The following is a 14,168-nucleotide window of genomic DNA, read 5'->3' on the forward strand; positions in this document are numbered from 1 at the left end:
ATCTGGCATCGTGTGACTTCTGGTTCTTCCCCAATATCAAAACGATTCAGGACATTGAGGCAGCCATGACAGCACAAATAAGACACAAAAGAAGACTTCCAGAACTGCTTCAGAAATTTGCAAGAATGATGAAATAGGTGTGTTTGAAGTGAGGAGGAGTATTTTGAGGGGGATTAATGGCAATTGTGTCTTTTATTATAATAATTATTTTTAAATTAAAAATTCACCATATTGTTTGATCACACTTCGTACAAACTACTCAAGGACAAGGGAGCGTATCTTATTCTTCATATCTCCAATACCTTTCACAGTGCCTCATTCATAAGAGTGTTTCCATAACAGTTTTTGAATGAAGTATTTATTTGTGAATTTGTTTAATTTCACTCTCTTCTCTAGTCATAGATGTCCTCCATAAACTTAATCAGCTTCCAAATAAATGTATACCAGAGGTTACAAAGAAAACAACATGAGGCTATGTCTGTTGACTATGAATTAGTAACTTAAAAACATTTTTTTTTCCTGTAGCTTAAAACAAAACACATTTATTCTCTTCTTGTTTTGGAGGAGAGAATCCTCAAATCCGTTGCACTGGGCTAAAATCAAGGTGTTGGAAGGGCTGGTTCTTTCCAGTAATTTAATTTTTTTCTATACTCAAGATTGTATATACGAATTTAACAGTATTCACTGTCAGATGCTTTAAAAGTTAGTGTTCACTGTGCTTTGGGCTGTGGTGTGGAATTTGCTTTTTGTATGGATTCTAGAAAGTCTCTCCATTGTATGTGGCCTCAGACTCCATCATTTTCTCTTCTCCGGGCCAGGAGTGTTTACAACCTTGTCCCTATGATGTGGAGAATAGGAAACTTAGTCTTATTGTAGAGGGGAATATATATGTAAATATAAAATAAAGTTAAAATTAAGCAGTATGCTCTTTGAAAAGGTTGTAGAGTGTGTCGTGTCATTCTCCATTCAGTGTTGCACTTTTAATTTGTTGGGCTTGTTCATATGCTCATGTTCCCTAAAAGGAATAATTAGCAAATTATTCTTTTATCCTCATGAAGACCTAATTCATAATGTTCAAATAATCAATATCTGACATTATTTTTAAATCCGGAAAATTTCCTCCTATAGTGGGAAATAGAATTGTTTCTTATTTTTAAAACACATGTTCCATCCTGGCATGTTGGAGTAGTATAATTAGAGCTTATTTTTCCAGTTGAACAATGTATTTATTTAAAGAAGTCTTCCCCAAACATTAAATTACTTAGACTGTTTCTGGAATCTGGCTTTTTAAACTTCCATCTAAACCATAGCACTTCTAGTTAAGTGCAGATCTGGGGATAATTCTTCAAGTTTCCTCTTCAACTTCTATAAAGAAAGGGGTCAATATATTTTTAAAGAAACAGTTTTAAATCTCAGAAAGACTTCTCCCTCATTCCCTCATTTATGCCTTATCCAACTCCCAGACCTTTTTCTCATTGTCCATCTTCTGTTCCCCATCTGCAGGGCCTCAGCCAAAGACAGAGTCTTAAAATAACCCTGTATCTTCATGAGTATGTTAACAAAAGTCATTTTCCCCATTTCCCCAATTTTCTAGGTTTAGAGACTTTCTTAATTACAATTACCAGGTATCTACAGAAATTTCTTCCCATCGCCATAATAATAAAAAGGCTGTCTGGATACCTTAAAGAAGCTGATTATAAAACTAATGAGCAAAAAACAAATAATGAGGAATATTCAGGAAAAAGAGAGAAATGAGAGTGACTTGCCCTAGCATATATTAGATATAATATAAAACTATGGTAATTAAAACAGTGTGGCACTGTCACATGAATTGTTAGTTCAGTGGCATAGAATTAAAAGTCCAAAAATAGACCTAAATATATATGGGAATTTAGTTTACAGTAAATATGGCATTTCAAATCTATGGAGGATTTAATAAGTGTTATTGAGACAACTGGGTAGACATCTAGAAAACAGTTAAGTTGAATCCATATCCTTTTCTTTATGCCAAAATAAATACCCATTGGATTAATGACTTAAATGTGAAAATGAAACCCATACATGGGGATAGAGATGAAACAGATTGAATGTGAGTGGATGATTTGTTCAAGCCAGGTTATGGATACATGGAGCGTTCATTGTACTATTCTGTATACATTGCGTGTTTGAAATTTTTCATAATTTAAAGTTTAAAAAGTGAAATTAATAAAATACTTGATGAAAACATGGAATTTTAATAGTAATCTTAGAGTGAAGGTCTTTCTAAGTATGATAGAAAACCCGTGCTTAGAGAATTTTGTATCATGCGTATGTATTACCGATACTAAAATGATTTTTTCAATAAAATTTCTTTCCCTTTCAAACTGTGGGCTGTGGAGATCAAGGCCCTGTGCTCCCTGGTGAGTGAAGTAGGGCACCGTGGAGCGTGGCTTCTGGGCCTTCTGTTTGGGCTGCCGAGGCCTTTCAGCCATATTCTAGAAATAGAATACGTTGCTACGCCGCTGCGTTCTGGTTGACAAGTGGTACTGAGTGCCTAGCTGGTGGTCCCCTCTGTGTGCTATTCAGAGGCAGATCGCAACTCAGAATTTTCTCCTGTATTTATAATGTGTACCTGGATTTGTAAATATCATTGCAGAGCAAACTCATCCACCCCTGCCCAAAATCACACAGAGAAATGTTACCGTTCATGTGACATGGCATCAAGTGTTTATTTGCTAGGGCAAGGTGTTTACATATGTGGACTTCCGGCCGTCAAGGTAAACTTGTTTCCCTTGGAGGTCAGACTGGTCAGAGCTCCGACCTCAGTTCCATGACTTACCAGCTATGAACTCTGGGCCTTACCTTAACCTTTCTGGTTCCTCCTGGAATATCGTGAGGATGCGATGATGACAACAACGGCGGTGGTGGTGGTGGTGGTGGTGGTGGTGGTGGCAACAACAGAACAGTAACAACTAGCAGAGTGCTCACTATGCGCCTGCCACTGCTGAGTGAGGGTTTCACATGCTCCACCTCGTTTCATCCTCACCACAAGGCAGTAGAGAAGACGTGTTCTTTTCCCCTTTTTTACAGATGAGGAAACTGAGTCTTAGAGAGGCTATAGTTTGCAGGGCACACACAGCTAGACATTGGTGGAGACTGAATTTTAACCCCCTTCTAGCTCCAAAGCTCTGTGCTATCACACTGTCTGCCCTCTGCTCTGGCTACTGTGCACACTTAGTAGGTACTCACTCTGTTCCCTTCTTTCCTTACAATACGGGAGTGGAACATGGTGTAGGTTATTGCTACAACCTAGAGTAACTGTTCTGTGTCTTTGAGAAATCTTACCAAATATGAAACACATCTAAGTACTAATAAAATGCAGGGTTTTTTTCTTTCTAGACAAATGAACTTGTGTTGAGCTTGGAAGAGGATGACAGACTCCTGATGAAAGAAGATAGCACTCTGAAGGCAGCTGGAATCGGTGAGAAAGAGTGCGGTGCGGTGCTGGAGGGGCACCGGCTGTCCTGGCCTGCGTGGTGATGTCTGGCTGATGACACTGGGATAACTCACCTCAAAGTAAATGCCAGCCTTGGTGCTCTTTGCACTACCTAATAATTATTCAGAGGAAGAGGGCAAGAATGATAGACATTCTGATCATTTGACAGAGGGCAGTGGATACCTGCTCACCAAATGTGCCAAATGCAAATAGTGCTTTTCAGAAGATATGCTCAGAATTCTGCTGAGGGTTATTTTAAGTGATTGACAGGTTAGTACTCCTTTAATAAGCTACTTGCTCTTATCAGCATCATTTGAACTGATGGTTTGCGAGCGATGGACCTGGTAGAACTGACGTGAAATAATGACGTGAGATGTGGTTTGCAGAACATGCAGCGTGGTTCTGATAGTTGTCCACATCCTCAGGGCCGGCTAAGTCCTGGTGTTTCAAGTAGGAGCCGAGTGTGTGCCGTTGAAAAATGACCTGAGTTAGCCTCTCCTCCTGGCACAAGCATGCAGTTCTAGCTTAAAGAAATGCTATGTGACATATTGTGTGACCATTAGATGTCACTCTAATTCTACCTACATGTGCACCTAAAGATTATCTGGGAGTAGGAGTGGAGATTTTAAGAGAGGTGTGAGCAGTTGAAGGCATTATGCTCCTGACATGCCTTTGTGGTCAGTGACGCTAATGAAACAGCACGAGTCACGCTTTATAATCCTTTATGTGCACTGGTTAAGGAGTACTTGTTAGGAAGCCTTACATTTTTGACAGGTGCTCTGTGGAGTTATTTTAATCACGTATGTTAGGAATTTACTTTTGAGTGATACATGTGGCTAAATGAGTTCCTGACATGTCTTCCAATTTAAATAGGATTTTAAATAACATGGTAAGAAATCTTAGACTTGTTTTCTGTGTTTTTCTATATTATTTGCTAGAGTTAGTGTCTTTCCACATAATGAATACATGATTGACTATTCTCTGAATACATAAGATGGATTGCTGTTATTTGAAAAAACAATTTTTATTTTGGCATTTATTTCTTTGAATGCTATTGTGTTATTATAGCAGGTGGCTCCCGTGTTACTGAGGCACATAGCCCTGGAGTTAGCCCTGCTTGTTGTTAAAGCATAAAGCTATAATTAATATAACAGAGTGGTATTCATGTAGGAATTGACAGATCCATGGAAAAGACTGGAAAATCCAGAAACAAACTAAAAAAAAGTAAGATTTCACAATATGATAAAGTTTTGACATCTCAAATAAGTGGGAAAAGAATATATTACCCAGAAAATGATGTCGGGCCCTTTGCCAAAGCATTTGGGAAAATAAAGTTTAAATCCTTATCTCAGTCTTTATTCCAAAATAACTTCTAGGTGGATTAAACGTTATAGCATAAAATTTTAAAAAATGTAGCTCAATAGCTTTATAATGTTGGGGAGGTGAAGGGCTCTCTAAGCAAGACTTTGAAGATAGAGCCATAAAGTAGGGAAAAGTGATAGATTTGACCACAAAAAGTAAAAAAAAAAAAAAAGTAAATAGAATTAAAGGAGAAGCAATAAACCATGAAAAACATATTTGCAGCATATATGACAAAAAGCTATTAGTCTGACTTTATAAAGAGCTCTTATAATTAGTATGAAAAAGATAAACAAGAAATTCTGATAGAAGAAATAACTAACATATGAAAAATAATTCAACCTTATTAGTCATAAGAGAAATGCACATGAAAATAGATATTGTTGTATGTGGTATACTAGTCTAATGGTTAAGAATTAGAGCCTGGCACCAGAGTGCTTGGGTTCACAACCTGATTCTGCCACTTGCTGTCTGAGTGACCTTGGACCAGCAATAATTATAAGACTAGCACACATGAGGAAAGGTGGTAGCATTGGGAAATGGATGCTCCCCCGTACTCCTATTGGGAATGTGTATTACCTCTAACTTTCTGCCGGTCAATTCAACCAATAAGGTATTCTCAAGCTTAACGTGCTGTCATATCTGTTACCAAGCCAACAGGTGCATGCTTCCTCAAGCTCTGTGACTATTGTGAGGTTGTGACAATGCCTTCAGAAGGGTGGCGGTGTTCTCCCTCACCTTTCCTGTTTGTGAATCACTGATGTAGGGCTTTATTTATTGACTGGAAATGGAATATATTGTGTGATACCATTATTGTTCAAAAATGTATATATTTACATGTCTCTACACATATAGGGAGAAAGGATCAGTTGCCAAAATTATAGAAATGGTTCCTTTGGGAGGTGGCATTGCCCGAAATTGTTTTTTTTTCTTCTTCTCCATATTATCTAATTGTTCTTATAATTTAAATTTTTCCCTACAATTTACATATACTACTTGTAAATTAAGGAATCAGTTTAAAAAAATGAAGTCCTAAAGTTGGAGAGAATTGATTTGAACAAAGGCTCTGCATTTTTACTTGCTTTGTGACAATATCTAAGTCATTTAGCCTCTTTCAACTTCTATAAAAAACAAAATGGGAATAATTAAACCCATTTCAGAAGGTTGTCATAAGGGTTGAGTAAAAGAATGTATATGAAAGCATCTGGAAGAATGCTTGCAGAGGTCCTCAAAAATCCTTATTTTATTTGGAAACCATTTTGGAGAGGCAATTGGCAAATGTTTTGAATTTATTAAAATACTGAGTTGTTGGTGTAATTGTCATTCATTTCAGATTCATATAATGAACCGCTTATCAAGGTGAGAATCAAATCCCCCCTTTTATCTTTCTTGTTTCAGGCCATAGACCTTTGATAGAAATGAGATACTGTTCACAAGTTCTCCAGTAGTTTCTGGGTGGTCCAAGAACTTCCACTGCCCTCTCGCCTGGCAAGCCTGCAGCCCTGGCCAGGGGCAGCTTCACTCCCTGCCAGGAACGATTTCCTCCTCTGCCCGTTCCACTCCTGCCTAGAGCAGTGTTGGTGGGCTCTGGAGAACAAGCCTGTTCCACAGGGGAAGGAGGTGTCATGGTCCCTGGAGAGCGACAAATAATTCTGAGTGGGAGCAGGGCTGTAAAAATCATCCTTCAAGTCTGTGATTTTTCTAGGGAATTTTCCCTTCTTTGGTGCCGTGTCTGGTTAGGTTTTTAAGAGGTTTAAGAGAAAAATTCCAAGTCATCACTCTCTCCCTTTTTACCACTTGATCTTGCTGTGGAGCTGTCACTCTGCTATCACAGCCAGTTGCCATGGGAATAATGCCAATGTAACAAATTTATCATTATGACTTTTCTGCAAGATTCATGAAAGGAAAAGAAAGACTGTGAGGGGAGAAATTAGGGGAACAAACTTGTTTGAAGATTTTTCTCACAGAGAAATTCTTCAGTCCCTGTTCTGGCCTTTTATCTGCATTGCAGACCCCAATTGTGTATTCTGCCTAGCAAGTGGGAAGTTTTTGTTGTGGACTTAGTGCTAACATACTTAAGTGAAAAGATTTGCTTTGTGGAAGGAAGAAGGCTTTACCTAGAAGTCTTACTTATAATTTAAAGATTATTACCTTGTTTTTAACCATTGTAATTTTATGGACTAATTCCCTTAAGTAATAAATTTGCATGTAAGTTTCTTTTTTGGGTGTGTGTGTGATATTTTGTCTTTCATTTTTCTACGTTGTACATCTCTGTACACCTTTTGAATCCTCTCTGGTTTAGGAAAGAGACTGTGGCAGGATAACTCTTCTAAAGCCAGTTGTGTTTTATTGAAAAAAAATGTAAAACAAGATACAGTGGGCCAAACCCTAAGTGTTAGTCTGAGGGAAGAGTTCATGTCAAGCCAGATCCTATAATAATCCCAAACTCCGCCGTGGTTTGGTTTCATTTTGCGTTCCACTCCTGTCATCTGCCCGCAGCCAGAAACCCCCATTGTTGTACCTGGCACCTTTTGGTTATCTCATATGTACAGCTAATATTGTAGGATACCTTGCCTCCCATTTCTTTATTAGGATCGTGTTTGATTTGTGTTTCCTCAAGGTTTCCGTCCCTAGCCTATTCTTTTTGGAGTAATACCATGTTTCCCCGAAAGTAAGACCGGGTCTAGTATTAATTTTTGCTCCAAAAGACGCATTAGTGCTTCTGTTCAGGGGATGTCATCCTGAAAAATCATGCTAGGGCTTATTTTCCGGTTAGGTCTTATTTTTGGGGAAACACGGTAGTATCTTGGGGCGTTCATGCTTTCCTCCTTTGACAGCGTTTTAACGTTAACTATCCTTCATGTTCACATGATAAAAGAGAGTCTGGGACTCGGTAAAGGAGGTGGTAAAGGGCCTGGGGAATTTGGGATTCCAGAGCTAGGGGTCAGAATGAACCTCCTATAAATTGCTTTTCCCTTTTTTTTTTTTAAGATTTTATTGGGGAAGGGGAACAGGACTTTATTGGGGAACAGTGTGTACTTCCAGGACTTTTTTTTTTTTCTCCAAGCCAAGTTGTTGTCCTTTCAGTCTTAGTTGTGGAGGGCGCGGCTCAGCTCCAGTCCAGTTGCCGTTGATAATTGCAGGGGGCGCAGCCCACCATCCCTTGTGGGAGTCAAACCGGCAACCTTGTGGTTGAGAGGATGCGCTCCAACCAACTGAGCCATCCGGCAGCTCAGCGGCAGCTCAGCGGCAGCTCAGCGGCAGCTCAGCGGCAGCTCAGCGGCAGCTCAGCTCAAGGTGCCGTGTTCAATTTTAGTTGCAGGGGGCGCTGCCCACCATCCCTTGCGGGACTGGAGGAGTTGAACTGGCAACCTTGTGGTTGAGAGCCCACTGGCCCATGTGGGAATCGAACTGGCAGCCTTTGGAGTTAGGAGCATGGAGCTGTAACCACCTGAGCCAACGCCCCGGCCCTGTTTTTCCCTTTTTATCCTCCCCTTGCCGTCATGAAAATCACAGGCCTGTGTCCTGTCTATCGAAGGTCACATTTATTTTACTGTTTGTTTTCTTCAAACTGTGGTTTGAAATCTTCTTTGCCAGCTGATCTAAAACCAAGACTTGGAGCAAATACGAAATAAAAAGCACCAGTAATTGGGGACTCTTCTCTGAATTGTTGACCTCCTTTGGTGAAAACTTAGAAAGGCAACTGAGCGGTGAGCACAGTTTTGAATAATTTGTAGGTTAGGATTTTGTGAAACTAAAATCCTAAGGATAGGATAGGATTTTAGGAAGGATAGGATATATTCCTGGGGCAGGAGAAGAGAGAGAGGGTGAAACTGTTCTTTTGGTCTCAAATTGCTGTGACTGCCCCCGTATTTGTTATTGTTTTTGCCAGTAATCTGTGATTATTCTCACATGACAGCCTGTCCTGGTCATTATCTGTACCACAAAGCCTCAGTGTATGTGTCGGGCTCTTTTATCAGACAGAACTTACTCTGCCTTCTACTCTGGTGTGGACTAGTCTGAGACTGGAGACAGAATCTATGCAGTCCACCCTCAGCAATAGGCGAGTTTATTGAGACACGTTAGTTGAGGAGTTTAAGTACATTGCATTTAATTTTTCTCGAGATTTTATGTTTATAATTGGTTTTTCTTATATTCTTTTAAAGTCATTTTTATTATTTTCTTGTTAAAAGTGTGTGTGTATATCTGACCTGTTTGGAAACACTATAAAATGATTCCTTTCGTATCCAAAGTTTGAATGTCCTGGCTTGTGTTCATTTCATTAAACTTGAAAGTCAGTATTAAAATAATCCACAGATGTATTTGGAGGGTTCTTACTTGATTTCGTTTGATAGTAAGACGAAGGGGGATGAACTGGCAATGTATTTATTGGATTTTAGATTGCACATTCATTTCAGACTCACAAGCCGGGGACTGTGCACCTGAGTGCACTCCGCCTGCAGCGCATTTAATTTAAAATCAGGTGCCCTAGGGGACCCACGCGGTCGACTTCCTGAGGGTGCATCCGGAGCCATTTTAAATAGAATTTGGGAAGCAAGAATTTAAGGGATAATGGGGGAAAGGGTGATTATGTAGAGGTCTTGGAAATCTTTCGTAATTCATTTTCATTTTAATTGGCAAGTAGATTGCAATGTAAGTACATGAAATCATTCTCTCAAACATTTTCAGCTAAGGTTTACAGATTTAAAAAAAACAAACATGTTTTATTTCTGTTTGACGACCACGTTACTACAGTTTAAAATCCATTTTATGTCTTACTTTTGAATGGTCAGAGTAACTTAACTTTTGTGTTGTTTTCCAATCTGTTAAGGGTGAAAATTTTTATCAACCTGAAGTATTTGAGTTTAACTCATTTGTCAATCTAGTTTTCCTGAAAAAAATGCCTTCATCTGAAAGTAAAATCTTTATCTTAGATGATCTCATTTTGAGCCAGTATCATAAGAGATGGCATAAATGCTTTATGTAACTAATGGATTGATCTATAAGTTAATTAGACCCAGGAGAACCTCCATGTCAAAACAAAAATGCTTTGTCAGTCCTTTCTTTACGTCAGCTTATTCCAAACCTGTTATTACTGTACTGAAGAGCTGAATGGTCAAAAGGGGTGCAGATAAATGTCAGCTGCCATTAAGTGAAAATTGTAATTACGGTTAGTGTGTGTGGAGCGAACTGCTGTGTGGGCAAACCGCTGTGTAAAGTTCTGTATGTAAATAGCACGTCGTAGAGAAATCCTTGCGTTGTGATTATTAACAGGCTGCTTTTGCTCATTCTCCATTACAAAGATGAATACAATCACTTGCAAATTATGTAAGTACCTTTGGTTTTGCTTCCCTTCAAGAAAGGAATCCCCAGGAGCTTTTATATAAAGTTTAGATCTCAAAATATCTTATCTTTGAATATTGGATTTTTTGCAGCCTCTTATTCAATATTTCCCTGATTCCTCTTACCCATTCTTTTAAATGCTTTTCTTTGATGCGGTTTAACTGTACATTCACTGAATGTACCCCTCCTCACTGATTACCAGTCTCTCTCTGCTGTATGCTCCCCAACGCCCCTCAAGACTCATTATGATGAGAGTTTGCAATCTGCTTTTCAGTGAAGATTAATCTTCACTGAATCTTGAAGGTGCAATATTTTCTATAATGAGCATGGGTAACTTACGATTGAGAAGCATTAAATTTAATATTCTTAAAACCAGCAAAAACGTTTTTAATGAAATGTCATGCTACGTCTTTCATTTTCTTTTGTGACAAACTCTAATGATGAGATGAGAGTTGTAAATGAAGTGGTAATCCTTGGTGTCCTTCCTTATTATCCTATTTATTTGGCTTGAAGAGTTTTACTTGTCTGTTTTTAGAGGATATGTTAATTGAGTGATCAGTATTCATTACAAATAATCTTGTCTGTTTTCTTGTCGAGATTCTGAAGGCCCTTTTGCTCTTTCTGTAAAAGCTAAGCAGACTGTATTAACTTCTGGTTTAATTTAAAAAACAAATGTGGAACTTGTTGGCGCAACACCTTAAAGAATTGCATGTTTAATAATTGGAAGGCTTTCCATCAGATTTGTCTCCAGTCTGAATTAATAATGTTGCTGACTTATTGTTTTATAAGACAGAGTCCTTGACCTGCTAGGTTGAAAGAATTGTGACTGCTCTGAACCTTTGTGGGTCCTTTAGCTGTGCCATATCCCCTGTGAATAATTAGAGGTATTTGAAGGTATTGCGGTAGATGCCAATTTGTGTCTTTCACTTTGCATATTGTTGAAGCCTCATGAATTAATCATAAGCAGGCAAAAAATTAACTTCTTCAGACACATATTTTGATGGGTCATGAGGGAGAATGTAAAGTGATCTGTAAAATATTCTACTGATCCTCTGAGTATTAAATTATTATACCTACAGGCTAATTTCAGAGGAAAAAATAGTTTTTCTTCCTTCAGTAATTGAGTAGCAAATTTGAAAAAAATAAAGGTTTGTTATTTTCTAGGACCATTAAGGGGACTATAAATGAGCAATTTTATCATTTCCTGAAAACCAGATTCTTGTGTTAATTCTTGTTTTTAATTTTTTTGGTTTCTTTTTTTCTTTTTACTTGTAAATTATTTGAATTCTAGATTCTTATAACTACAACTTATACTTTTTGTTGATTTGGTAAAATGTGAAACCAAACAAATAATTCATCTTTCTCACTTTAGGCACCTAAAGAACTGAATCAAAGTAATATGGGTTTCCATACTTGTTTAAAATCCAATTTTACGTTAACATTTTTTTCTGTTTTCTGTTTCTTTTTTTTCAGCTAATGAAACTGAAATTGCATTTTTCTGTGAAGAAGATTATAAGAAGTACAAAGCTAATCCCATTTCATCCTGGTGACAAGTCAAAGGGGCTTCCTTTTTGTGTACCTATATTAAGCTCTTTATTCCACTAGTAAGTTTTGAAATTGACAAATAAACTTTAAAAATTAATCCCAGCCTCTGCTGTTTGAATTAAAATCTGTGGTATTTTCTCTCTTTGTAGGTCTCATTTTTCTTTCTTTCCTGTTGTAAAATATTTATTTATGAGAAAATGTTGTATTTTTTTTTTTAAGTGAAGAAACAGTTATTCAGAAATCATCATGGAATATTGGTTCTTCAGCCATAGTTTGTTTCCCTGAAATTAGGGGATATTTTGACGATTTGCATGTTGGATTCTTTAAAAAGATTATTAAGATTGAGGTGATTCTGTTTGTTTTGTATTTTTTCCATCGTTGCTAATTAGAGCCACTGTTACCATCTTTGGCTAGAAGAGATTGTGAATCTCTATGACTATCAGTGCCATTTTTTCTCTCTCACAGTGATATTCACCACCATACATGAAATTGAACTGTGTATATTTTAAAGAGGTTATCTGATATAAGAGAGTTTCTTCTTTTCTTTTCAGTATTTCAGCCTACACAATAACATTGCCGGAATATTTTTTTTCTGAGTTGTGTTTCCTGACTTAATGAGCAAACTATAATAGAACCAAACTCATTTATTTGGAGAGGGAAGGTAACAGGATGTTTGCACTTCTGGAAGAAAATTGTTCATTGAGAACAAGTCTAAATCATGGGAGACATTCTCTCAAAATAATACTTTCAGTTCCTAATAATGGCTGACTACCAGCACTTGAAGAGTCGTAGTTTAAAGGAGCCTGTCAGTCAGCATGTCCTGAATCAGAACTCCTAGAGAAGTTAGTTGGCTCTAAAATTACTCCACGAATCCTTCAAATTGCCAATAGGGTGAATTGGTTTCATTGTGTTAGAGGCTAACATAAGAAAACCCATTCTTTTTAAAAACTCGTTTTGAAAGTCTGGTTAACATAATCAAAAGATGTTTTGCTTTGTTGAAAGGTTTAATAGAGGCTTATTTTAAAAATAAATCTTATTTATGTATTCATTGTTTTATTCATTAAACAGTGCTGAATGCACACACGATCTAGGCTTCTGAGGAGTTAATAAAGAATAAAATAAGATACAGTTTTTGCCCAATGAGTGGGGAAAGACAGATAAGCAAGTAACTTTAATAACAGTGAAAACTGCTATGGAACCATTGATGATGGGGTAATATGTGTGGGATTAATTTTTATTTTAAAAGATGTACCAGTTGAGCTTTGTCTTAAAAGACTTAATAGGAATTTTTGCTTAGGGGAAAATAAGGGAAAGGCGTTCAGAAAGAGGGAACAGCCTATGTAAAGTCACGGCACTGTGAAAGAGCTTGGGGTGTTCAATAGAAAGTGCAGAGTTCACTACACTGGAGAGTGAAGCACTTGGAATAGAGTGGAGGAAGATAGAACTGGAGAGTGGTAGAGCTAGGCCTCGTAAGTCATGCTAAGGAGAGGCAGCTTGATCTAGGGGCCAGTGGAAAGATTGAAACAGGTAAATTACATGATTAGGTTTGTATTTTAGAAAGTGAGCTTTGGTGGCAGTGCCCAGATGGCAGACAGGCTAGAAGACAGCTGTCATAGACCAGGTGAAGATTGGAAGGCCTGGACTAGGGCACAGCAGAGGAGGACAGACCCTCTTGAGATGGTGTTAACATTTGGTCGTGCATTAGATGGCAGCATCGTGTTAGGTACTTTATATATATTTTCTCATTTAATTTTTACCCCAACTCTTCGGTCTTGATAGTACTGTTGCCGGAAAACGGGTTCTTGGTGTTTGTTGCAGGAAAGAATTCAAGGGTGCATCTAATAAGTCAGTAGATTTAAAAAGGATAGTACACCCTCAAGATGGCAAAACTGGGCAGGCTTGGAGAAGAGCAGCTGCCCCGACAAAAAGTGGGGTCTGGAAATTTATTACACTTAAAAATGAAGATGCAAATGGTGGGTGGCCGGTTAGCTCAGTTGGTTAGAGCGCGGTGCTCATAACACTAGGGTTGCCGGTTCGGTCCCCGCATGCGTCCTCCACAACTAGATTGAAACAACTACTTGACTTGGAGCTGATGAGTCCTGTCCTGGGAAAACACTTAAATAAAAGGTAAAAAAAAAATTTAAAAAAAATGAAGGCGCAAAACATTCAAGACGGGTGGTGTTATAGGCATTCCTAGGGGGTCCTCGCTGACCTCTCCTTCTCGTGGGGAGGTGGGGTTTTTGTCCTTATTTGGTTGGCTCTGTCGGAACTGTCCTGACGACATGGGTGGAGATTTTCCTAAATCGCAATGCTAATAATATTGTAATCCATTATAATTAGCTAAAGTTCATCCAAAGTGGCAAGATGGTGTCCTAGAACTGCTCTCGGATGCTGAAACCTAGTTCTGGCTGGTGTGATAGCTGCATTTTTTAAGGATGATCTTACC

At 38.2% G+C, this 14,168-nt stretch overlaps 1 protein-coding gene across 7 annotated transcripts in view; it reads left to right on the plus strand.

Moving 5' to 3' along the window:
• LG01H2orf76 (linkage group 01 C2orf76 homolog) overlaps positions 1-11,819 on the plus strand; it is a 66,513-nt gene extending 54,694 nt beyond the window's left edge. For all 7 annotated transcript variants that reach the window (XM_074335316.1, XM_019714908.2, XM_019714910.2 and 4 more), the window contains 2 exons: positions 3,379-3,460; positions 11,651-11,819. In XM_074335316.1, the coding sequence (XP_074191417.1) occupies positions 3,379-3,460; positions 11,651-11,727 (159 nt within the window). In that variant the 3' untranslated portion in view covers positions 11,728-11,819. The remainder of the gene's footprint in view (positions 1-3,378; positions 3,461-11,650) is intronic.
• Positions 11,820-14,168: the final 2,349 nt, after the last annotated feature.

This window comes from Rhinolophus sinicus, linkage group LG01 (assembly GCF_036562045.2).
Source record: "Rhinolophus sinicus isolate RSC01 linkage group LG01, ASM3656204v1, whole genome shotgun sequence".
NCBI lineage: Eukaryota > Metazoa > Chordata > Mammalia > Chiroptera > Rhinolophidae > Rhinolophus > Rhinolophus sinicus.